The sequence below is a fragment of the Saimiri boliviensis genome, chromosome 1 (genome assembly GCF_048565385.1).
Source record: "Saimiri boliviensis isolate mSaiBol1 chromosome 1, mSaiBol1.pri, whole genome shotgun sequence".
Classification (NCBI taxonomy): domain Eukaryota; kingdom Metazoa; phylum Chordata; class Mammalia; order Primates; family Cebidae; genus Saimiri; species Saimiri boliviensis.
The window spans coordinates 289,131,644-289,157,293 of NC_133449.1; the positions used below are offsets into that span (position 1 = coordinate 289,131,644).

The 25,650-nt window shown below is 44.7% G+C and overlaps 2 protein-coding genes across 2 annotated transcripts; both read left to right on the forward strand.

Annotated features, from left to right (window-relative positions):
* Positions 1-4,568: 4,568 nt before the first annotated feature.
* On the forward strand, positions 4,569-13,058 carry LOC120365389 (syncytin-1-like). The gene is made up of 2 exons (XM_074387188.1): positions 4,569-5,072; positions 10,737-13,058. Exon 2 carries the CDS (start codon positions 10,742-10,744, stop codon positions 12,467-12,469), a length of 1,728 nt encoding a protein of 575 aa, XP_074243289.1. The 5' UTR covers positions 4,569-5,072; positions 10,737-10,741; the 3' UTR covers positions 12,470-13,058.
* Positions 13,059-14,351: 1,293 nt separating this feature from the next.
* Positions 14,352-22,175, forward strand: LOC141581504 (syncytin-1-like). Its single transcript, XM_074387180.1, has 2 exons — positions 14,352-14,586; positions 20,268-22,175. The coding sequence occupies exon 2, from the start codon at positions 20,273-20,275 to the stop codon at positions 21,998-22,000; it is 1,728 nt and encodes a 575-aa protein (XP_074243281.1). The 5' UTR covers positions 14,352-14,586; positions 20,268-20,272; the 3' UTR covers positions 22,001-22,175.
* The last annotated feature ends 3,475 nt before the right edge of the window (positions 22,176-25,650 follow it).

The window sequence follows — 25,650 nt, forward strand, 5'->3', positions numbered from 1 at the left end:
TTTATAAAGTATGTCTTCCATTCTCACATAGTTTTTAACTTGTCATAATATATCTGACAGATGTGAAGCACAGATGTTTTATATATTGCAACATCTCCAACTGTAAAAAAAATTAAGAATCTTATCCTCATGACAAAAAGTTTTATCTATTTTTTCAATTATTTTAGAATAGATTTTTCTTACCAAAATAGAACTCTTCATATTCATTTTTGCATGCCATCTTCAGAATAATGATAACCATAGATTATATATAATAAGTTTGCTCTATCAAAAATGCCAAAGAACTTTATAAATTTTTTATTTTCTCTTTATTGGATGACTTACCTTTTAAACATAGGCTATAAACATGTCTAATCCTACAATGTTTTAATTATTCTAAATGCCACATGAATCTTGAGTCTGCTGTTTTAAAATTATTTGTACAAATATGAATCATATATTTCAGTTTATATTATTTAACAAGTTGATCTTACATATATTTATTTTCATAACTTGATTTGCTTTCTGATGTAGTTTGGATGTGTGTCCCTACCAAAACCCCGTACTGAATTGTAATCCATGTAGTAGAGATGGCCCTGGTGGGAGATCATTGGTTCATGGGGTTGGATTTCTCATGAATGGTTTAGCACCATCACCTTGATACTATCCTCATGATAGTGAGTGAATTCTCATGAGATCTGGTTATTTAAAAGGATGGGGCACCTTGTTCTGTCTCTCTTGCTCCTGCTCTCTTTATGTGACACCTCTCTGTTCCCCTTTCACCTTCTGTCATGACTATAAACTTCCTGAAGCCTCCCCAGAAGCAAAGGAAATGCTGAAACTATGCTTCCTCTAAGGTCTGCAGAACTGTAAGCCAATTAAACCTCTTTTCTTTATAAATTACCCAGTCTCAGGTATTCTTTTACAGCAATGCGAGGACGGCCTGATATGCTTTCTTTGATACATACTTCATTGCCTATTTATAAAATATCCTTTCAACAGTGACACAGTTTCATCCTTGCATCTCTTAGTTACTTTATGGGTAAGGGAAAGAATCCAGGATAGATTTTTTTAACATCCTTTTCACCCAAGATGTTACCTTTTTTATTGATTTGGTTTTATGTTCCTAGAATATTTTATAAGTAAAATAGAAAGTTCTCAGTGTTTATTTGAAAAGTTTAAATGATTATTTATTATAGATGTCTATCCACTTAATTTTGTTCAGAGTGAGAATTTTCCTAAACTTACTTTTATTAGAAACGGTAATAAAATAATCATGATATTCATAAGTTATTATTATAAAATAGAAATATTAAGCTGCATTATGACCTGTTATGTTCACATGATGACTTTGACTTGAATATTATATATGTCTTTATTTTATATTGCAGATACTGGGGCTTAGAGATATTAATTAACAGTCAATGCAAGGCAGAATTAAGACCAGAATTTAGGAGTATTTTCTCTTCAATCATAAATTCTAAACCAATATTTTATTCTGTCTCAGAATAAAAGAGAGTTTTCTAAAAATTTGTTTACATGCTTTTATAAATCAAATGAAAAATTATGAAGTTTTTTACTTGAAAATTATTCTTTCTCTTTCTCTATCTCCAAAGAAAAAAGGAATTAATCTCAGGTAGATTTATTTAACTGAGTTTGTAAATAGAAATGTCAAAAAAAAAGCAAATATGATTTTTTAAACAAAATGGAACTGTGGTGACATGCCCAAAGAGATGTCATAACATCTGAATATACAGAGATTTGTGTGTATATAATATTTTTAAAAAGTCTAAAATAGCTGTATTGGTACATAGCCAATGGATGACAATTATCACCTCCATAGAAAGAAGTAGAATTTGTTTAGCATCAAACAAAATTTTATTTTCACTTATTTTGATTTTTTTAAAATGATTACATCATATTATTTGTTATGCCATAAAGACTGGAATATTTCAGAAAAAAAAATATACCTTGGTACAGAGAAAGGTTTTTGAACAATGTCTGTCCCATACAAACATTTAATGCATTTTGGCTATGATTACTTACTATTAATTTTAATACGCAACTCTGAGCAGATAGATGCTTTACAATTCAACTTGACCTGTCAGTAAGTGTTACTCCTTAGAATCCAAAGACACTGTTAATGCTTCCACTGTGTGGCCATATTTCTTTAACTTATATTTTGAAACTTAAAACCATCAGTGTAATTCTTTTGTATATTTAATTCTATAAAATAAATTCTGAAATTTCTTTTACAATTTTGAAAAAGGAAAATAGAAAATTTTATCTATGTAAATAGAATTGCTACTGCAGTGAATTTTTTTCTGGAAGAAAACAGACACAAGTTAAAATATTTGATATTAAGAAGAAGTATACTGAGGTTTAGAAAAAATAGTTTGGTTTATCTGCACCTCATGAAGAGGCTATTTCTATCTGTAGAAGGTCATTCTGATCTGCCTCAGGAAAATTTAGACTTCAGAATGATTAATAGAGTTACTCATATACATGTGGACCTCCCACAGCCTAACTGTGCACTGATATCCACAAATTGCTGAGAACTCTCATAAAGGGTGGTGTGTGTTGTGAGAAGATGATTTGATCAAATGTTGCCTCTTTGTTCATGTCTTTTTCACATTCCTGCCTTTTCTTTTAATTGCCAATCGTAATATCTTCTCAACAATCACTCTCCTTACACATTTTATATCTATGAATTACAATCTATATGAGAAATTGAGTCAAGTATTTTATGTACTTGCCATTGATAATTAAAATACTTCATTATAATTTCAACTAACTCATAACACTTTAACAATTTTAATAAATTTTCTGAGTAATCTCACTTCCTACCTTCAAAATTTAAGAAAAATTTGGCCATGATCTTTTATTTTTATTGTTGTTTTTATATTTTTGAGACAGGATCTCACTGTTGTACTCTCAGGCTGAAGTACAGTGATGTAATCACAGCTTACTGCTGCCTCAAACTCCCAGGCTCAAGTGATCCTCCCACCTCAGCCTCCTGAGTAGCTGGAGCAATAGGTGTGAATCAAGAAGCCTGACTACATTTTTGTATCTTTTGTACAGATGGGGTTTCATCGCATGTTGCCCAGACTGGTCTCCAACTCCTGGGCTCAAGCATCTGCCTGTGTTGGCCACCCAACATGTTCTTATTATTCATGTAAAGTAGCTCTTGACACATGGATTCTGATTGTGATCTATGTAGTCGTAGTCGAAAAAAAATATAAAATGGCCTCTTTTTCTAAGCTCCAGCCTCTCATGTTGCCACTGGCACTCAGGAATCCAGTGGATGTAGTTGTCTTTTGCTGATTTTTTTTTTTTAAGTTAACACATTGAACTATGCTTGCAACTAAAACCAAAATAGTCATTATGTTAATAACTATTAAAGTGAGGGATCATTTTGCATTGTAAATTTTATTAATAAACTACAAAGTAAAACTTACTACTATTGTATCATTATTGGTTTAATGGAACTCATCCAGGGATACCGCTTCACTTCTTTCCCATATTTCTGCCTTCCTGCATTATTTAAATCTCTCAAGAAAATTGTAGAAGTCACATTCCAGGCATTGTCCCAGAGTTATCTCTCCAGAAGTAGAATCCAAGTTTATATGGTATATAATGGTATTAAATTCTGTCAGTATGGTGGTAGGAATTGGCCTGATTCTCTCACAACACTATACACAGAAATACACACACATACATAGAGACATGCACCACCCCTGCACCATCCCCCCACCCACACACATGAGAGCAGAGGAGGCGAGAAAGAGATAGAGAAAAATGCTTGATCAGATAAAACCAAATCAGGAACAAATGCCTTTCTGTATTGATAGATTACAGTCATTAGGAATTAACAGGATTCTAAACTTTATTCTCTGACTGATAATCAGTCACAATCTAAGGAGAAAACAGCATAGTCAGATTAAGACACTGTGAGATTTTACTAAACAGGCAGATTTTATACATATATAGGAAGGAGACTGGGAAATCACATGAGAAGGGGGTGATTCTTGGGCTATGAGATGGGCTGATAGTAACCCTATGCCCAATGGACAGAAGAAAGGCTGTGCTATCTGAACTAGAAATACAGAGGGCTGTGGGGAGGCCCACCTTATAGGAGCTGAGCTACTCTGCCGCAGATGCAACCAGCAGGAGGTAGGTGACCAAGCAGAGAGAACCCCAGGCTCCGACCAACCACACTGACCTCCCTTCTACCTCCTTTCAGTGTCTTGATAGGGCTTCCTGTTGCCCAGACACAAAAAGGAGACAGAAGGTGAGGAAGAGCCCAGATGGCATCCAAACAGGTTTATTTTTGAAGTCCAGAGAGCAGGGCAGAGAAGTGGGAAGAGTTTCTCATCAGAGGTGTGAGGCAAAAAGTAAAGATGATGAGGAAAATTAGCCTTAGCTTTTGAAAGATAGAAGTTTTGAAAGAAGTGATCCTTTTTCTTAAAGAGGACTAGAAAACACTATTTCTGACATAGGGAAGTACCCAGAAAGTTTACTTCTCTGTTACTCAAAGCACTGGGTTGGGATGTTGGGAACCCAGGCTAAGCTGATGCAATTGAAACAAGAAGTTGCATCAGCCCTCCCCGCCAAAGGCAAGTTGCATCAGCCCTCCCCGCCAAAAGTATGCCCCGGGCGTGGTGGCGGGCCACCAATAAAGGACCTGATCACGCACAGAACATGCATGGCTGCACCAATGGGGTAGCTGATCATGAGCTAAACACTCGTCTCCTAGCCTATCAGAACTACTTCCCCTTTCCCCTCTCTACCCTCTCCCCTCCCTATATAAGGAACCCATTTTGAAATAAACTTTGCAGCTTGATCAGAACTTTTGTCTTGCTGCCATTCTTCGCGCCTCTTGTCCCTTCTTTTCTCATCCACGATAGGCTCGCCCGGGTTCCTGTCTGTTGCTCTGCGGGACAGAGCAAGTGGCGCCCAGACGTGGGGCTCGATGCCGGCCTCCGTGGACCGCCGTCCCCATTAACCGGTTCCCCGCACGGAGCACCGCGGACCGCCCGACCGCGAGCCGACTCCTGGAGTTCGTCCCTCGTTTCGACGGCGGCATTACTCAGGTAAGACCCAATCATGGGACAAGCATCTTCACACAGTGAAAATGATCTCTTTATAAGTCAGTTAAAGGAATCTCTCAAGGTGCGCAGAATTCGGGTTCGCAAGAAAGACCTTGTCTCCTTTTTTAGTTTCATTTTTAAAACATGTCCATGGTTCCCCCAGGAAGGGTCTATTGACTCCCGTGTTTGGGGACGTGTTGGTGATTGTCTGAACGACTATTACCGTGTCTTTGGTCCTGAGACTATTCCGATCACCACTTTTAATTATTATAATTTAATAAGGGACGTCCTTACTAATCAGGGCGACTCCCCTGACATTCAACGCCTCTGCAAGGAGGGTCAGAAAATTCTTATTAGCCACTCCCGACCTCCATCTAGACAGACCCCTGTAACAATTACCACCTCTGAAAAGGCCCCCTCTCGCCCTCCCTCTAGGGCCCCTTCTACCTGCCCCTCGGTTGCAATTGACATTGGTTCAGATGATACAGGGCAGTCTTCACTGTACCCCAACCTTGCAACCCTTACGGACCCCCCCATTCAAAGTCCTCATTCTCGGGCGCATACTCCGCCCCAACATTTGCCCTTGCTTGCTAATTCTAAAACCTTGCATAACTCGGGTAGTCAGGATGATCAACTAAATCCCGCCGATCAAGCAGATCTGGAAGAGGCAGCTGCCCAATATAACAACCCTGATTGGCCCCAACTAACTAACACCCCGGCATTGCCACCTTTCCGGCCGCCGCCCTATGTTCCTACAGCAGTGCCCCCAGTGGCAGTCGCGGCTCCGGTCTTGCATGCCCCCACACCAGATGCTTTCGCCCCCTCCACAGCTCAAAATCTATCCAATAAAACCTCCATTCAAGAAGCTGTAGTCATCCTCAGAGAAATTAAAACCCTAGCTTCAGTATTGTCCGATTTGGCCCTTCTACCTCCCGCGGGAGTTATGGCTTTTCCCGTTACCAGAAGTCAGGGACAGGTTAGTTCCAATACCATGGGCCGAGGGTCTCCTCACCCTGACACGCACACCATCCCTGAGGAGGAGGAAGCAGACTCCGGAGAATCTAACTCAGAGGATGAGGAGGAGAAAAGCTCAGAGTCCACCGAGCCTACATACACCCATACCTATAAGCGGCTAAATTTAAAGACAATAGAAAAAATTAAAACTGCTGTTGCTAATTATGGTCCTACCGCCCCATTTACCGTGGCCCTAGTAGAAAATCTCAGTGAAAGATGGCTTACTCCTAGCGATTGGTTTTTCCTGTCCCGTGCTGCGCTAAGCGGAGGTGATTTCATCCTTTGGAAGTCTGAATATGAGGAAACCGCAAAACACTTTGCAGAGCGTAACGCGCGCAAAGCCTCCTCCAAAGGATGGACCCTTAAAAAAATTCCTAGGCACCAGCCCTTACCAAAGCAATGACAAACAGGCCCAATTCCCCCCAGGGCTTTTAACCCAGATTCAGTCCGCAGGCCTAAAAGCCTGGAAGCGACTCCCCCAGAAAGGAGCGGCCACTACTTCCCTTGCAAAAATCAGACAAGGCCCAGACGAGTCATACAGTGATTTTGTAAGCCGCCTCCAGGAGGCGGCAGATCGCCTTTTTGGCTCCGGGGAAAGTGAGAGCTCCTTTGTAAAGCACCTAGCCTATGAAAACGCTAACCCCGCTTGCCAAAGTGCAATTCGGCCTTTTAGGCAGAAGGAGCTTTGCGACTATGTTCGCCTCTGCTCTGGTATTGGCTCTGCCCACGCTGTTGGCCTAGCCATAGGAGCTGCCCTCCAAAATCTTGCCCCCGCACAACTGCCTGGAGCCCAGGCCCGCCTTTGCTATAATTGTCACCAACCCGGCCATCTTTCAAGGAACTGCCCCCAAAAAATACAACCGCCTGCCCAACTGCCAACTCAACCTAATGCCCCACAGGCCAGCCTTATAAAAAATTTAGGTCCCACAACAAAATGTCCCCGCTGCAAAAAAGGATTTCACTGGGCTTCAGAATGCCGTTCTCGATTAGACATTAATGGACAACCCATTATTAGGCAGGGAAACTTGAACAGGGGCCAGCCCCAGGGCCCCACTACCGGGATGAACTCCGGGGCTTCACAGTTCACCCCCCAATACCGCCAGCCAACCCCTGCCCTCCCAGTAATCAACCACGCCGCTACGTCGCAGACCTCTGGCGAGCAACAGCGGGCAGTACAGGACTGGACCTCTGTACCACCACCGACACAATACTAACCACCCAAAATAGCCCTCTAACACTTCCAGTTGGAATATATGGGCCCTTACCACCCCAGACATTCGGCCTCATATTAGGCAGAGCCAGCTCTACCCTCCAAGGGATCCAAGTTCTGCCCGGCATATTAGACAATGATTTTGAGGGAGAAATCCATATCATTCTCTCTACAACTAAAGATTTAGTCACCATCCCAAAGGGCACCAGACTAGCTCAAATAGTCATTCTCCCCCTCCAACAAATTAACTCCAATTTCCATAAGCCCTTCCGCGGGGCTAGCGCCCCTGGGTCTTCTCATGTCTACTGGGTTCAACAAATTTCTCAACAGCGGCCTACCCTGAAACTTAAATTAAATGGTAAGCCCTTTTCTGGCATTCTTGATACAGGGGCCGATGCCACCGTTATATCTTACACTCACTGGCCGAGAAACTGGCCGTTAACAACCGTTGCTACTCACCTGCGCGGTATTGGCCAGGCCACCAACCCCCAACAAAGTGCTCAAATGCTTAAGTGGGAGGACTCTGAAGGCAACAATGGTCACATTACCCCTTATGTCCTCCCCAATCTGCCAGTCAATCTCTGGGGAAGGGACATCCTCTCTCAAATGAAACTTGTCATGTGCAGTCCCAACGATACTGTCATGACTCAAATGCTAAGCCAGGGGTATCTCCCCGGCCAAGGGTTGGGAAAAAATAATCAGGGAATCACCCAGCCCATTTCTATTACCCCCAAAAAAGACAAAACAGGCCTGGGATTCCACCAAAATTTACCGTAGCGGCCATTGACATTCCTGTACCCCACGCTGATAAAATTTCCTGGAAAATTACAGACCCTGTGTGGGTTGATCAGTGGCCACTTACATATGAAAAAACCCTCACTGCCATTGCGTTAGTACAGGAACAGCTCGCAGCAGGGCATGTTGAGCCTACAAATTCTCCATGGAACACTCCTATATTTATCATTAAGAAAAAATCAGGTAGCTGGCGCCTTTTACAGGATCTAAGAGCCGTTAATAAGGTAATGGTCCCCATGGGAGCCCTTCAGCCTGGTCTTCCTTCTCCTGTAGCCATTCCCCTAAACTATCACAAAATTGTTATTGACCTTAAGGATTGTTTCTTTACCATCCCCTTACACCCTGAAGACAGACCTTACTTTGCTTTTAGCGTCCCTCAAATCAACTTCCAGAGTCCTATGCCTCGTTATCAGTGGAAGGTTTTGCCACAGGGCATGGCCAACAGTCCCACACTGTGCCAAAAATTTGTTGCTGCCGCCATTGCCCCAGCAAGATCCCAGTGGCCAGAGGCCTATATCCTCCATTATATGGATGACATCCTTCTTGCTTGTGACAGCGCCGAGGCAGCCAAGGCCTGCTATGCTCACATTATATCCTGTCTTACCTCATATGGACTAAAAATTGCTCCAGACAAGGTACAAGTGTCTGAGCCATTTTCTTATTTAGGATTTGAGTTACACCATCAGCAAGTATTTACTCCCCGAGTCTGCTTAAAAACTAATCACTTAAAAACCCTTAACGATTTCCAAAAATTACTCGGGGACATTCAGTGGCTTCGACCCTATTTAAAATTGCCCACCAGTGCCCTTGTTCCCCTTAACAATATTCTAAAAGGCGATCCGAATCCTTTATCAGCTCGAGCACTAACCCCAGAAGCAAAGCAATCCCTAGCCCTCATCAACAAGGCCATCCAAAATCAAAGTGTTCAACAGATTTCGTATAACCTTCCCCTAGTACTCCTTTTGCTCCCAACTCCCCATACACCCACCGCGGTGTTTTGGCAACCAAACAGTGCAGACCCTACTAAATACGGAAGCCCCCTCCTTTGGCTCCATCTACCTGCCTCCCCATCAAAAGTCTTACTCACCTACCCTTCGCTCCTCGCCATGTTAATTATTAAGGGTCGGTACACTGGCCGCCAACTGTTTGGCAGGGACCCCCACTCTATAATCATTCCATACACCCAGGATCAATTAACCTGGCTCCTGCAAACCTCTGACGAATGGGCCATTGCTTTATCCTCCTTTACAGGAGACATAGACAATCATTACCCCAGTGACCCTGTTATCCAATTTGCCAAGCTTCACCAGTTCATATTCCCCAAGATCACAAAATCTGCCCCAATTCCTCAAGCCGCGCTAGTTTTCACTGATGGATCCTCAAACGGAATTGCTGCATACGTTATTGATAACCAACCCATCTCAATAAAATCCCCCTACCTGTCAGCTCAACTTGTTGAACTCTATGCTATTCTCCAGGTGTTCACAGTTCTAGCCCACCAACCGTTTAACCTGTACACTGACAGTGCGTATATTGCTCAATCAGTCCCTCTTTTGGAGACAGTCCCCTTTATCAAATCCTCAACCAATGCTACCCCCTTATTTTCTAAACTACAACAGCTAATTTTAAACAGACAACACCCTTTCTTTATCGGGCATCTTCGGGCCCATCTAAATCTTCCAGGACCCCTAGCTGAAGGCAATGCCTTAGCCGATGCTGCCACACAGGTTTTTCCCATTCTGAGTGACTCAATACATGACGCTACCCAGGCTCACACCCTACATCACCTCAACGCACACACCCTTCGCCTACTCTATAAAATCACCAGAGAACAGGCTAGAGATATTGTAAAAACCTGCAAACAGTGTGTCATAGCCACCCCTGTACCCCGTCTAGGGGTAAACCCTCGTGGTTTAGTCCCCAATGCCATTTGGCAAATGGATGTCACTCATTTTGCCCCTTTTGGAAAACAAAAATTTGTTCATGTTACTGTTGACACCTTCAGCGGTTTCATCTTAGCCACCCCTCAAACAGGTGAAGCATCAAAAAATGTTATATCTCATGTTATCCACTGTCTTGCTACCATAGGAAAACCACACACCATTAAAACTGACAATGGCCCGGGATATACTGGAAAAAACTTCCAAGACTTTTGCCAAAAACTCCAAATCAAACATGTTACTGGTATACCGTACAACCCCCAGGGTCAAGGAGTAGTTGAACGAGCTCATCAAACATTAAAAAATGCCCTAAATCGCTTAGCCCGCTCTCCCCTTGGGTTTTCCATGCAACAACCCAGAAACCTTCTTAGTCATGCCCTATTTCAACTAAATTTTCTACAGCTTGACAGTCAAGGTCGCTCGGCAGCTGACCGTCTATGGCATCCCCAAACTTCTCAGCAGCATGCTACGGTTATGTGGCGTGACCCTCTCACCAGTGTTTGGAAGGGCCCTGACCCTGTCCTCATATGGGGGCGAGGCTCAGCCTGCATATACGATCAAAAGGAGGATGGCCCCCGCTGGCTCCCTGAGCGACTAATTAGACACGTCAATGATCAGACAGCCCCCTTGTGTGACAGGCCAAGTAATCCAAATACAGCCCCAGGGCCAGAAGGCTCGCCCTGAGGAGCTCCTTTTCTCTTCTTCCAGAAAGAATGCTTTGCATCCTCATCCTCCTTCTGCACCCACGCCTCTGCCCAGTCACAAAGGGAGGACTTGGAAAGTCATCCGGAGACGTCTACACTGCCCTCTTTGGAGCGCCATGTGACTGTAAAGGGGGGACTCAGACCAATAATTACGCCACCCCAACTTACACTCAGGTAACAGATTGCGGGGACAAAAATGCCTATCTTACCCATGACACCAATTGGAATGGAGTATCTTCACCTAAGTGGCTTTGTGTGCGCAAGCCCCCTAGTATACCGGTCATTAATGGCCGCCCAGGCCCGTGCCCAAGCGAGTGCACAAACAACATTAAATCCCAGATGCACTCCTCCTGCTATTCTAGTTTCTCACAGTGTACTCAAGGCAATAATACTTATTTTACTGCCATCCTACAAAGAACAAAGAGCACCTCAGAAACCAATCCTGTCACCAGCGGCCTACAACCTCATGGGGTCCTCCAGGCCGGATGCGATGGCACGATTGGAAAATCTGTTTGTTGGAATCAGCAAGCCCCTATTCACGTCTCCGACGGTGGCGGACCCCAAGATGCTGTGAGAGAGCTTTATGTACAAAAACAAATAGAGCTTATTATTCAAAGCCAATTCCCTAAGTTATCCTACCACCCCCTAGCTCGCTCAAAACCAAGAGGACCTGACATTGATGCGCAAATGCTTGATATTTTGTCAGCCACCCACCAGGCCCTCAATATCTCCAACCCCAGCCTAGCCCAGAATTGCTGGTTATGCTTAAATCAAGGTACCTCCATGCCCCTAGCCTTCCCTGTCAATATATCTAGTTTTAATGCCTCACAAAATAATTGCACCCCCAGCTTACCCTTTAGAGTCCAGCCCATGCCTTCCCAAGTATACCCTTGCTTCTTTAAAGGTGCACAAAACAACAGCTTTGATATTCCGGTTGGCGTTGCCAACTTTGTAAACTGCGCCAGTAGTTCCAACCACAGTGAGGCCCTTTGCCCTGGCCCAGGCCAAGCTTTTGTTTGCGGCAACAACCTCGCCTTTACTGCTCTGCCTGCAAACTGGACAGGGTCATGTGTGTTAGCCGCCCTCCTACCAGATATAGACATTATTTCTGGTGATGACCCTGTCCCTATCCCTACCTTTGACTATATTGCAGGGCGGCAAAAACGAGCCGTTACACTGATCCCCCCGCTAGTAGGATTGGGTGTCTCTGCAGCAGTCACCACCGGTACAGCAGGACTCGGGGTAGCTGTTCAATCTTACACAAAACTTTCCCATCAACTTATTAACGACATCCAAGCCTTCTCTAGCACCATCAATGACTTACAGGACCAACTAGATTCCCTAGCCGAAGTAGTCCTACAAAACAGAAGAGGCTTAGACCTACTCACTGCAGAACAGGGAGGTATCTGTTTGGCTCTACAGGAACGTTGCTGCTTTTATGCCAACAAGTCAGGAATTGTCCGAGATAAAATAAAAAATCTACAAGAAGACCTCGAACGAAGACGCAAGGCACTTGCAGATAATCCCTTCCTCACCGGCCTCAATGGACTTCTCCCTTACCTCCTCCCCTTCCTTGGACCCTTATTCGCTATCATCCTGTTCTTCTCTTTTGCCCCCTGGATCCTAAAGCGAGTAACAGCGTTAATCAGGGATCAGCTTAATTCCCTACTGGAAAAGCCCATACAAATCCACTATCACCAACTAGCAACGCGTGATCTAGAATATGGCAGACTGTAGCCGGTTCCCCTCCTACGGGAGCAGCATACCGCTCGACACTATGCTTTACGAAGGTAATGGACACTGCTAGGTGCAAGGCAAAGCACTGCAAGGAGAGGCCTTACTAAGGCTACTGTCGAGTCTCCTGAGAGGTAAGCTGGCTTGCATAGAGGTTGGTACTCGAAAAATCCTCTCCTCCCAAAAAGGTACCTACAAGCCTGAAAATTAAGGCTCAGGAGGAGCACAGCCTCTACCTCCCCTAGCTGGTTAAGGTCCGCCTCCTTCTTTTTTTTAAAGAAAAAGGGAGGAGATGTTGGGAACCCAGGCTAAGCTGATGCAATTGAAACAAGAAGTTGCATCAGCCCTCCCCGCCAAAGGCAAGTTGCATCAGCCCTCCCCGCCAAAAGTATGCCCCGGGCGTGGTGGCGGGCCACCAATAAAGGACCTGATCACGCACAGAACATGCATGGCTGCACCAATGGGGTAGCTGATCATGAGCTAAACACTCGTCTCCTAGCCTATCAGAACTACTTCCCCTTTCCCCTCTCTACCCTCTCCCCTCCCTATATAAGGAACCCATTTTGAAATAAACTTTGCAGCTTGATCAGAACTTTTGTCTTGCTGCCATTCTTCGCGCCTCTTGTCCCTTCTTTTCTCATCCACGATAGGCTCGCCCGGGTTCCTGTCTGTTGCTCTGCGGGACAGAGCATTGGTAAAAATTATCTTCAAGTAAATGAACAAGTAGATGAAAATAAGTATTATAAATGGAGTTAATAAAGCTCTGGTACATTATAATGTGGTGCCTAAATTCATAGATGTGGCATAAATACACTAACAGCTCTACAACAGTAAAACCCCAGGGATTTTGAACCATTTATTAAAAACTTTCACAAATTGGAAGGCACAAGACTCCTGCCTAAAAAAAGACAAATGGTTCCAGTGGAAAATGAGGCCACAATAAAAATAAGTGAAATCCACTTCTATTTCATTATTACACAAAATATGTGTTCTGGAAGATACTGTCACATAATTTAATGACTAAATATTGCCTATGGACTCTCAAGTTCTTTCTCATCTTGACCATATACTAGGGGCTGAGACTTTATTAAAGAAACAAGGTTTTAAAATAAATAAATCAAAAATAATATCTCAATCATATGTAATGGAAATAAAAGAAAATGTTACCTTTAAAGAAGTATGTGTTAAAATGGAATAAGCTACAGGTTTCAGAAATCTTCTATACTACTACACACTTTGAAGGGCTATCATGCAGCTTTAAGTATCACTAGAAAAACTCAGCCCTGTGATTTTGAAAAACAGGAAGTTCTGCAAGTATCACTTACTAAATATTAAAGAAAATAATATCCTCATTTTCTTAAAGGTACTGGAAGTTTTCCCAGACTATATTTATGAAGGAATTTTTTTAAAATGTCTAACTTTGGATAAATTGATCATGAGTCATAGAATAGATTTGCACTATTAATTGTGAAAACTATCCACTAAATTGTTGTTGGGAACCCAGGCTAAGCTGATGCTATTGGAACAAAAGGTTGCATCAGCCCTCCCCGCCAAAAGCATGCCCCGGGCGTGGTGGCGGGCCACCAATGGAGGACCTGATCACGGGCAAGACATGCCTCAGGGCCACCAATGGAGGACCTGATCACGGGCAAGACATGCCTCAGGGCCACCAATGAAGGACCTGATCACGCACAGAACATGCATGGCTGCACCAATGGGGTAGCTGATCATGAGCTAAACACTCGTCTCCCAGCCTATCAGAACTACTTCCCCTTTCCCCTCTCTACCCTCTCCCCTCCCTATATAAGGAACCCATTTTGAAATAAACTTTGCAGCTTGATCAGAACTTTTGTCTTGCTGCCATTCTTCGCGCCTCTTGTCCCATCCCTTTCTCATCCACGACAGGCTTGCTCGGGTTCCTGTTTGTTGCTCTGCGGGACAGAGCAAGTGGCGCCCAGACGTGGGGCTCGATGCCGGCCTCCGTGGACCGCCGTCCCCTGTAACCGGTTCCCTGCACGGCCGTCCCGATTAACCGATTCCCCGCACGGAGCACCGCGGACCACCCGACCGCGAGCCGACTCCTGGAGTTCGTTCCTCATTTCGACGGCGGCATTACTCAGGTAAGACCCAATCATGGGACAAGCATCTTCACACAGTGAAAATGATCTCTTTATAAGTCAGTTAAAGGAATCTCTCAAGGTGCGTAGAATTCGGGTTCGCAAGAAAGACCTTGTCTCCTTTTTTAGTTTCATTTTTAAAACATGTCCATGGTTCCCCCAGGAAGGGTCTATTGACTCCCGTGTTTGGGGACGTGTTGGTGATTGTCTGAACGACTATTACCGTGTTTTTGGTCCTGAGACTATTCCGATCACCACTTTTAATTATTATAATTTAATAAGGGACGTCCTTACTAATCAGGGCGACTCCCCTGACATTCAACGCCTCTGCAAGGAGGGTCACAAAATTCTTATTAGCCACTCCCGACCTCCATCTAGACAAGCCCCTGTAACAATTACCACCTCTGAAAAGGCCTCCTCTCGCCCTCCCTCTAGGGCCCCTTCTACCTGCCCCTCGGTTGCAATTGACATTGGTTCAGATGATACAGGGCAGTCTTCACTGTACCCCAACCTTGCAACCCTTACGGACCCCCCCATTCAAAGTCCTCATTCTCGGGCGCATACTCCGCCCCAACATTTGCCCTTGCTTGCTAATTCTAAAACCTTGCATAACTCGGGTAGTCAGGATGATCAACTAGATCCCGCCGATCAAGCAGATCTGGAAGAGGCAGCTGCCCAATATAACAACCCTGATTGGCCCCAATTAACTAACACCCCGGCATTGCCACCTTTCCGGCCACCGCCCTATGTTCCTACAGCAGTGCCCCCAGTGGCAGTTGCGGCTCCTGTTTTGCATGCCCCTACTTCAGGCGTTCCTGGTTCCCCCACGGCCCCAAACTTGCCCGGTGTAGCCCTAGCCAAACCCTCCGGTCCCATTGATGAGACTGTTTCTCTTCTTGATGGGGTTAAAACCTTAGTCACAAAACTGTCCGATTTGGCCCTTCTACCTCCCGCGGGAGTTATGGCTTTTCCCGTTACCAGAAGTCAGGGACAGGTTAGCTCCAATACCACGGGCCGAGCGTCTCCTCACCCTGACACACACACCATCCCTGAGGAGGAGGAAGCAGACTCCGGAGAATCTGACTCAGAGGATGAGGAGGAGGAAAGCTCAGAGCCCACCGAGCCTACCTACACCCATTCCTATAAGCGGCTAAATCTAAAGACCATAGAAAAAATTAAAACTGCTGTTGCTAACTATGGTCCTACTGCCCCCTTTACCGTGGCCCTTGTAGAGAGTCTTAGTGAAAGATGGCTTACCCCTAGTGATTGGTTTTTCTTGTCTCGTGCTGCGCTGAGCGGAGGGGACAATATCCTTTGGAAGTCTGAGTATGAGGATATTTCCAAACAGTTTGCAGAGCGCAACGCGCGTAAGGCCTCCTCCAAAGGATGGACCCTTAAAAAATTCCTGGGCGCCAGCCCTTATCAGAGCAATGACAAACAGGCCCAATTCCCCCCAGGGCTTTTAACCCAGATTCAGTCCGCAGGCCTAAAAGCCTGGAAGCGACTCCCTCAAAAGGGAGCGGCTACTACTTCCCTTGCAAAGATTAGACAAGGCCCCGATGAGTCATACAGTGATTTTGTAAGCCGCCTCCAGGAGACGGCAGATCGCCTTTTTGGCTCCGGGGAAAGTGAGAGCTCCTTTGTAAAACACCTAGCCTATGAAAACGCTAACCCCGCTTGCCAAAGTGCAATTCGGCCTTTTAGGCAGAAGGAGCTTTGCGACTATGTTCGCCTCTGCTCTGGTATTGGCTCTGCCCATGCTGTTGGCCTAGCCATAGGAGCTGCCCTCCAAAATCTTGCCCCCGCGCAACTGCCTGGAGCCCAGGCCCGCCTTTGCTATAATTGTCACCAACCCGGCCATCTTTCAAGAAACTGCCCCCAAAAAATACAACCACCTACTCAACTCCCAACTCAACCTAATGCCCCACAGGCTAGCCTTATAAAAAATTTAGGTCCCACAACAAAATGTCCTCGCTGCAAAAAAGGATTTCACTGGGCTTCAGAATGCCGTTCTCGATTAGACATTAATGGACAACCCATTATTAGGCAGGGAAACTTGAACAGGGGCCAGCCCCAGGGCCCCACTACCGGGATGAACTCCGGGGCTTCACAGTTCACCCCCCAATACCGCCAGCCAACCCCTGCCCTCCCAGTAATCAACCACGCCGCTACGTCACAGACCTCTGGCGAGCAACAGCGGGCAGTGCAGGACTGGACCTCTGTACCACCACCGACACAATACTAACCACCCAAAATAGCCCTCTGATACTTCCAGTTGGAATATATGGACCCTTACCACCCCAGACATTCGGCCTCATATTAGGCAGAGCCAGCTCTACCCTCCAAGGGATCCAAGTTCTGCCCGGCATATTAGACAATGATTTTGAGGGAGAAATCCATATCATTCTCTCTACAACTAAAGATTTAGTCACCATCCCAAAGGGCACCAGACTAGCTCAAATAGTCATTCTCCCCCTCCAACAAATTAACTCCAATTTCCATAAGCCCTACCGCGGGGCTAGTGCCCCTGGGTCTTCTGATGTCTACTGGGTTCAACAAATTTCTCAACAGCGGCCTACCCTGAAACTTAAATTAAATGGTAAGCTCTTTTCTGGCATTCTCGATACAGGGGCCGATGCCACCGTTATATCTTACACTCACTGGCCGAGGAACTGGCCGTTAACAACCGTTGCTACTCACCTGCGCGGTATTGGCCAGGCCACCAACCCCCAACAAAGTGCTCAAATGCTTAAGTGGGAGGACTCTGAAGGCAATAATGGTCACATTACCCCTTATGTCCTCCCCAATCTGCCAGTCAATCTCTGGGGAAGGGACATCCTCTCTCAAATGAAACTTGTCATGTGCAGTCCCAACGATACTGTCATGACCCAAATGCTAAGCCAGGGGTATCTCCCCGGCCAAGGGTTGGGAAAAAATAATCAAGGAATCACCCAGCCCATTACTATTACCCCCAAAAAAGACAAAACAGGCCTAGGATTCCACCAAAATTTACCGTAGCGGCCATTGACATTCCTGTACCCCACGCTGACAAAATTTCCTGGAAAATTACAGACCCTGTGTGGGTTGATCAGTGGCCACTTACATATGAGAAAACCCTCGCTGCCATTGCGTTAGTACAGGAACAGCTCGCAGCAGGACATATTAAGCCCACAAATTCTCCATGGAACACTCCTATATTTATCATTAAGAAAAAATCAGGTAGCTGGCGTCTTTTACAAGATCTGAGAGCCGTTAATAAGGTAATGGTCCCCATGGGAGCCCTTCAGCCTGGTCTCCCTTCTCCTGTAGCCATTCCCCTAAACTATCACAAAATTGTTATTGACCTTAAGGATTGTTTCTTTACCATCCCCTTACACCCTGAAGACAGACCTTACTTTGCCTTTAGCGTCCCTCAAATCAACTTCCAAAGTCCTATGCCTCGTTATCAGTGGAAGGTTCTGCCACAGGGCATGGCCAACAGTCCCACACTGTGCCAAAAATTTGTTGCTGCCGCCATTGCCCCAGTAAGATCCCAGTGGCCAGAGGCCTATATCCTCCATTATATGGATGACATCCTTCTTGCTTGTGATAGCGCCGAGGCAGCCAAGGCCTGCTATGCTCACATTATATCCTGTCTTACCTCATATGGACTAAAAATTGCTCCAGACAAGGTACAAGTGTCTGAGCCATTTTCTTATTTAGGATTTGAGTTACACCATCAGCAAGTATTTACTCCCCGAGTCTGCTTAAAAACTGATCACTTAAAAACCCTTAACGATTTCCAAAAATTACTCAGGGACATTCAGTGGCTTCGACCCTATTTAAAATTGCCCACCAGTGCCCTTGTTCCCCTTAACAATATTCTAAAAGGCGATCCAAATCCTTTATCGGCTCGAGCACTAACCCCAGAAGCAAAGCAATCTCTAGCCCTCATCAACAAGGCTATCCAAAATCAAAGTGTTCACCAAATTTCGTATAACCTTCCCCTAGTACTCCTCTTGCTCCCAACTCCCCATACACCCACCGCGGTGTTTTGGCAACCAAACGGTACAGACCCTACTAAATACGGAAGCCCCCTCCTTTGGCTCCATCTACCTGCCTCCCCATCAAAGGTCTTACTCACCTACCCTTCGCTCCTCGCCATGTTAATTATTAAGGGTCGGTACACTGGCCGCCAACTGTTTGGCAGGGACCCCCACTCGATAATCATTCCATACACCCAGGATCAATTAACCTGGCTCCTGCAAACCTCTGACGAATGGGCCATTGCATTATCCTCCTTCACAGGAGACATAGACAATCATTACCCCAGTGACCCTGTTATCCAATTTGCCAAGCTTCACCAGTTCATATTTCCCAAGATCACAAAATCTGCCCCAATTCCTCAAGCCACGCTAGTTTTCACTGATGGATCCTCAAACGGAATTGCTGCATATATTATTGATAATCAACCCATCTCAATAAAATCCCCCTACCTGTCAGCTCAACTTGTTGAGCTCTATGCTATTCTCCAGGTGTTCACAGTTCTAGCTCACCAACCGTTTAACTTGTACACTGACAGTGCGTATATTGCTCAATCAGTCCCTCTTTTGGAGACAGTCCCCTTTATCAAATCCTCAACCAATGCTACCCCCTTATTTTCTAAACTGCAACAGCTAATTTTAAACAGACAACACCCTTTCTTTATCGGACATCTTCGGGCCCACCTAAATCTTCCAGGACCCCTAGCTGAAGGCAATGCCTTAGCTGATGCTGCCACACAGATTTTCCCCATTATAAGTGACCCAATATATGAGGCTACTCAAGCTCACACCCTACATCACCTCAATGCACACACCCTACGATTACTCTATAAAATTACTAGAGAACAAGCCAGAGATATTGTAAAAGCTTGCAAACAATGTGTCGTAGCCACCCCTGTACCCCATCTTGGCGTGAACCCCCGTGGTTTAGTCCCCAATGCCATTTGGCAAATGAATGTCACTCATTTTACTCCTTTTGGAAAACAGAGGTTTGTTCATGTTACTGTTGACACATTTAGTGGTTTTATCTTAGCCACTCCCCAAACAGGTGAAGCATCAAAAAATGTTATATCTCATGTTATCCACTGTCTTGCTACCATAGGAAAACCACACACCATTAAAACAGACAATGGCCCGGGATATACTGGAAAAAACTTCCAAGACTTTTGCCAAAAACTCCAAATCAAACATGTTACTGGTATACCGTACAACCCCCAGGGTCAAGGAGTAGTTGAACGAGCTCATCAAACATTAAAAAATGCCCTAAGTCGCTTAGCCCGCTCCCCCCTTGGGTTTTCTATGCAACAACCCAGAAACCTTCTTAGTCATGCCCTATTTCAACTAAATTTTCTACAGCTTGACAGTCAAGGTCGCTCGGCAGCTGACCGTCTATGGCATCCCCAAACTTCTCAGCAGCATGCTACGGTTATGTGGCGTGACCCTCTCACCAGTGTTTGGAAGGGCCCTGACCCTGTTCTCATATGGGGGCGAGGCTCAGCCTGCATATACGATCAAAAGGAGGATGGCCCCCGCTGGCTCCCTGAGCGACTAATTAGACACATCAATAATCAGACAGCCCCCTTGTGTGACAGGCCAAGTAACCCAAATACAGCCCCAGGGCCAAAAGGCTCGCCCTGAGGAGCTCTTTTTCTCTTCTTCCAGAAAGAATGCTCTGCATCCTCATCCTCCTACTGCACCCACGCCTCTGCCCAGTCACAAAGGGAGGACTTGGAAAGCCATCCGGAGACATTTACACTGCCCTCTTTGAAGCGCCATGTGACTGTAAAGGGGGGACTCAGACCAATAATTACGCCACCCCAACTTACACTCAGGTAACAGATTGTGGGGACAAAAATGCCTATCTTACCTATGACACCAATTGGAATGGAGTATCTTCACCTAAGTGGCTTTGTGTGCGCAAGCCCCCTAGTATACCGGTCATTAATGGCCGCCCAGGCCCGTGCCCAAGCGAGTGCAGAGGCAACATTGAACCCCAGATGCACTCCTCCTGCTATTCTAGTTTCTCACAGTGTACTCTTGACAATAATACTTATTTTACTGCCATTCTACAAAGAACAATGAGCACCTCAGAAACCAATCCTGTCACCAGCGGCCTACAACCTCATGGGGTCCTCCAGGCCGGATGCGATGGCACGATTGGAAAATCGGTTTGTTGGAATCAGCAAGCCCCTATTCACGTCTCCGACGGTGGCGGACCCCAAGATGCTGTGAGAGAGCTTTATGTACAAAAACAAATAGAGCTTGTTATTCAAAGCCAATTCCCTAAGTTATCCTACCACCCCCTAGCTCGCTCAAAACCAAGAGGACCTGACATTGATGCGCAAATGCTTGACATTCTGTCAGCCACCCACCAGGCCCTCAATATCTCCAACCCCAGCCTAGCCCAAAATTGCTGGTTATGCTTAAATCAAGGTACCTCCATGCCCCTAGCCTTCCCTGTCAATATATCTAGTTTTAATGCCTCACAAAATAATTGCACCCCCAGCTTACCCTTTAGAGTCCAGCCCATGCCTTCCCAAGTATACCCTTGCTTCTTTAAAGGTGCACAAAACAACAGCTTTGATATTCCGGTTGGCGTTGCCAACTTTGTAAACTGCTCCAGTAGTTCCAACCACAGTGAGGCCCTTTGCCCTGGCCCAGGCCAAGCTTTTGTTTGCGGCAACAACCTCGCCTTTACTGCTCTGCCTGCAAACTGGACAGGGTCATGTGTGTTAGCCGCCCTCTTGCCAGATATAGACATTATTTCTGGTGATGACCCTGTCCCTATCCCTACCTTTGACTATATTGCAGGGCGGCAGAAACGAGCCGTTACACTGATTCCCCTACTAGTAGGATTGGGTGTCTCTACAGCAGTCGCTACCGGTACAGCAGGACTCGGGGTGGCTGTTCAATCTTACACAAAACTTTCCCATCAACTTATTAACGACGTCCAAGCCTTGTCTAGCACCATTAATGACTTACAGGACCAACTAGATTCCCTAGCCGAAGTAGTCCTACAAAACAGAAGAGGCTTAGACCTACTCACTGCAGAACAGGGAGGTATCTGTTTAGCTCTACAGGAACGTTGCTGCTTTTATGCCAACAAGTCAGGAATTGTCCGAGATAAAATAAAAAATCTACAAGAAGACCTCGAACAAAGACGCAAGGCACTTGCAGACAATCCCTTCCTCACCGGCCTCAATGGACTTCTCCCTTACCTCCTCCCCTTCCTTAGACCCTTATTCGCTATCATCCTGTTCTTCTCTTTTGCCCCTTGGATCCTAAGACGAGTAACAGCGTTAATCAGGGATCAGCTCAATTCCCTACTGGGAAAGCCCATACAAATCCACTATCACCAACTAGCAACGCGTGATCTAGAATATGGCAGACTGTAGCCGGTTCCCCTCCTACGGGAGCAGCATACCGCTCGACACTATGCTTTACGAAGGTAATGGACACCGCTAGGTGCAAGGCAAGGCACTGCAAGGAGAGGCCTTACTAAGGCTACTGTCGAGTCTCCTGAGAGGTAAGCTGGCTTGCATAGAGGTTGGTACTCGAAAAATCCTCTCCTCCCAAAAAGGTACCTGTAAGCCTGAAAATTAAGGCTCAGGAGGAGCACAGCCTCTACCTCCCCTAGCTGGTTAAGGTCCGCCTCCTCTTTTTTAAAGAAAAAGGGAGGAGATGTTGGGAACCCAGGCTAAGCTGATGCTATTGGAACAAAAGGTTGCATCAGCCCTCCCCGCCAAAAGCATGCCCCGGGCGTGGTGGCGGGCCACCAATGGAGGACCTGATCACGGGCAAGACATGCCTCAGGGCCACCAATGGAGGACCTGATCACGGGCAAGACATGCCTCAGGGCCACCAATGAAGGACCTGATCACGCACAGAACATGCATGGCTGCACCAATGGGGTAGCTGATCATGAGCTAAACACTCGTCTCCCAGCCTATCAGAACTACTTCCCCTTTCCCCTCTCTACCCTCTCCCCTCCCTATATAAGGAACCCATTTTGAAATAAACTTTGCAGCTTGATCAGAACTTTTGTCTTGCTGCCATTCTTCGCGCCTCTTGTCCCATCCCTTTCTCATCCACGACAGGCTTGCTCGGGTTCCTGTTTGTTGCTCTGCGGGACAGAGCAAATTGTGAACATGTTTTAGCATGTTCCCAATTACTGAGAATAATCAATAAATGACAGTGAAATTCACAGTAAAAAAAAGGTTTTTGACTTTGTCTAAAATAATCTACTCACCCATCAGGTTTCAAATTAGGTAAACTCTGATGCAGCTTTGAGGATTTCTAAGTATTGGAAAGATTATGCTATTGAGGAGTTACAAATGTCACATAAAAGGCTTTTGGCATTCTTATACATAGTTAGATAATAGAATTGAATTCTTTCATCAATAAGGACATGACTTCCACTACTTTTAGAGGGACACATGACATTGCAGGATTCTGGGGAAATTCCTGGAGACACACTCAGTAGCCTGAATAAAGGCTGGATATTAGGTACATTCGCAATGTGGAGATATTTCCTAGGAAAATTGATGGCCACTGACCTTCCCATTCAGATTCCAGGCAAGATATGTTGGTGAAACAAGTGATTACATGAACAGTCCTGGCATTTAGAGACATGTTCATCATGAAAGGCAAGGTCTAATCAGATCAACACATGTCATCTTACTGAAACTGCATATCAATGACCTTTTAAAACTCATAAAATAGGGAAGCAGTGACAGACTATCACTGATGCAGTATGTGTAAGGGAAAATGTCCTCAGCTGTTAAATTCTGGTATTAGAAAACAGACATAAAGAAATAGACTGAGTGTGGTATGTGTTGTGTGTTGCCCATGAGAGACTGGGTGTCCTCAGCAGCATGATCAGAGAGACAAGCTAATGTCATTCTCTGCATATGGCATTGAAGGAGGAGGGCTATGCATGAAAGGAATTAGGGAAATAAAATCATCAAAATAAAGGTTAGTTCTGATTAGTGTCAAGACGCCGATGGCGTCAAATGAACTTCACTGAGGTGGAGTATAGCTTTATCAGTATTGCAGTTTTCCCGAATATTTCCCCTCCTTCACTTTGACCAAAGAAATGTGCATGAAAATAAGGTGTGCTACTTTTTTTTACCCTAGCTTTAAAAGCCAATGTGAGGTTGGCCACATCCTCTTCCCATTTCTAATGCTGTGGAGAAAGGGAAGCCTGTTGAAAAAGCAGCCTGGGTCTCTGATTGTCTGCAATTAGCAGAACCCCTTGCTCTCTGTTGTAAAGGCAGCCTCAGTTAAAAAGGGTCTCTTCTTTGTTAAGCCTGTGAGATTCAAAGACTAACATCTGACCCTACCATACCCTATCTACATTGGTTTTTTTCTAATAATATGATGTTAACCATCTTGTCATATGCTCATTTTTTATCTGTATACCTTTTTGATGAGATGTCTGTAAAGATTTCTATCCCATTTTATACTTGGACGACTCCTTTTCTTACTGTTGGATTTTATGAGTTCTTACTGTTGGGTTTTATGAATTCTTTGTATATTTTTAATAACAGTCATTTGTCAGATATTTCTTTTCCAGATATTTTCTCCTACTTTGTAACATGCCTTTTCATTCTCTTGACAGTTTCTTTTACAGAGCAGAAAATTTCAATTTTAATAAAGTCCAACTTATTAATTTTTTGTGTGAATTATACCTATGATATTGGATCTAAAAGGTCATGATTCATCTCAGAGTCATCTGGGTTATCTCCCGTTATTTCCTAGGAGTTTTAGTATTGAATTTTAAATTTAGACCTGATCCACTTTGAGCTAATTTTTAGGAAAAGTATAAAATCAGCATCTATACTCATATTTTTGCATATGGATGTCCAGTTAGTACAGCATCATTTGTTGATAAGACTCTCTTTGCTCCACTGTTTTGTGTTAGCTCTTCTGTCAAAGATCAGTTGACCGTATATAGGTAAGTCTGTTTCTGGGCTTTCTATTCCTTTCCATTGATAAATGTAAGCTTTTTTTTTTCTTTAGTTTTCTTTCTTTTCTAAATGACACACTGTCTTGACTACTGAATCATCTATACTACTATGTAACTTGGCCCGACATAGCTGGTATTCAGTACTTTTTTTATGCACAACCACAGCCAGCAGGAAGCTACCAAAGAATATGCACCAGTGAAATAAGGCTGTAAATAAAAAAGATATGCCATCCATGAAACAGAGCATCCAGCCAAGGATCATAACAGCAAATGCCAGCTCTAGTGAGCATGTCATATTAAAAAGGGTGTGACTGTGGTGAAAGAGTTGCCGCAAATCATGAAACAAAACCAACCAGCACTGATGGATCATTTAAAGTATTTAAATTTTTGTAATACAGGGGTTATTAAGAAATACTTTTTAGGCAGCTAGAAAGGGTGAAAGTTCTCATGGAATTTTCCTTTAATAAAAATCACCCCCTAAAACCATTTCTTCCCTAACAGAAAGCAGCCTGAAAAGTCAGGCACAGATATGCAAACTAGGAGCCTTTATATGTAAATGCAGGCAGCTATACCTGGAAGCCAGGTACATTCAATTCGGCAGCCCCGCCCTCTCTTCCTTGTCACAACATTTACTGGTTTCAAGGCAGCTCCAGGTAAAACCACATGTATGTGCATCATTGCTACATTGGCATAATAAAAGACTAGGATGGGAGGGCCAATCTTTTCCCCTGCTATGTAAATGATACACCTGGTCAAACCAATCCTCTGGACCCTGTGTAAATCAGTAACCACCTTCTCAAGCCTCTGTACAAAACAGATTGCCTTCCTCGGCAATCTGGAGAGACCCACTTTTGGGCAACCAGCTTTCTTAGCATGGGCAAACTTTTTGTCTCTCTCTTATTCTTTTTCTATTAAACTTTCTGCTGCTAAATCCACTCCTCATGTGTGTCTGTGTCTTGAATTATTTCTCTATCCAGACCAAGAACCAGCATATATACCCCAGACAACAGAGTCGTTTCATTTGGACAATAATTTCTTCTAAGTGATTGACTGTTCTCTCAAAATATTTTAGCTGTG

Bases quoted from the DNA above. Each gene is read 5' to 3' on its own strand.
- LOC141581504 (XM_074387180.1), top strand. From the start codon at position 20,273: ATGCTCTGCATCCTCATCCTCCTACTGCACCCACGCCTCTGCCCAGTC.
- LOC120365389 (XM_074387188.1), top strand. From the start codon at position 10,742: ATGCTTTGCATCCTCATCCTCCTTCTGCACCCACGCCTCTGCCCAGTC.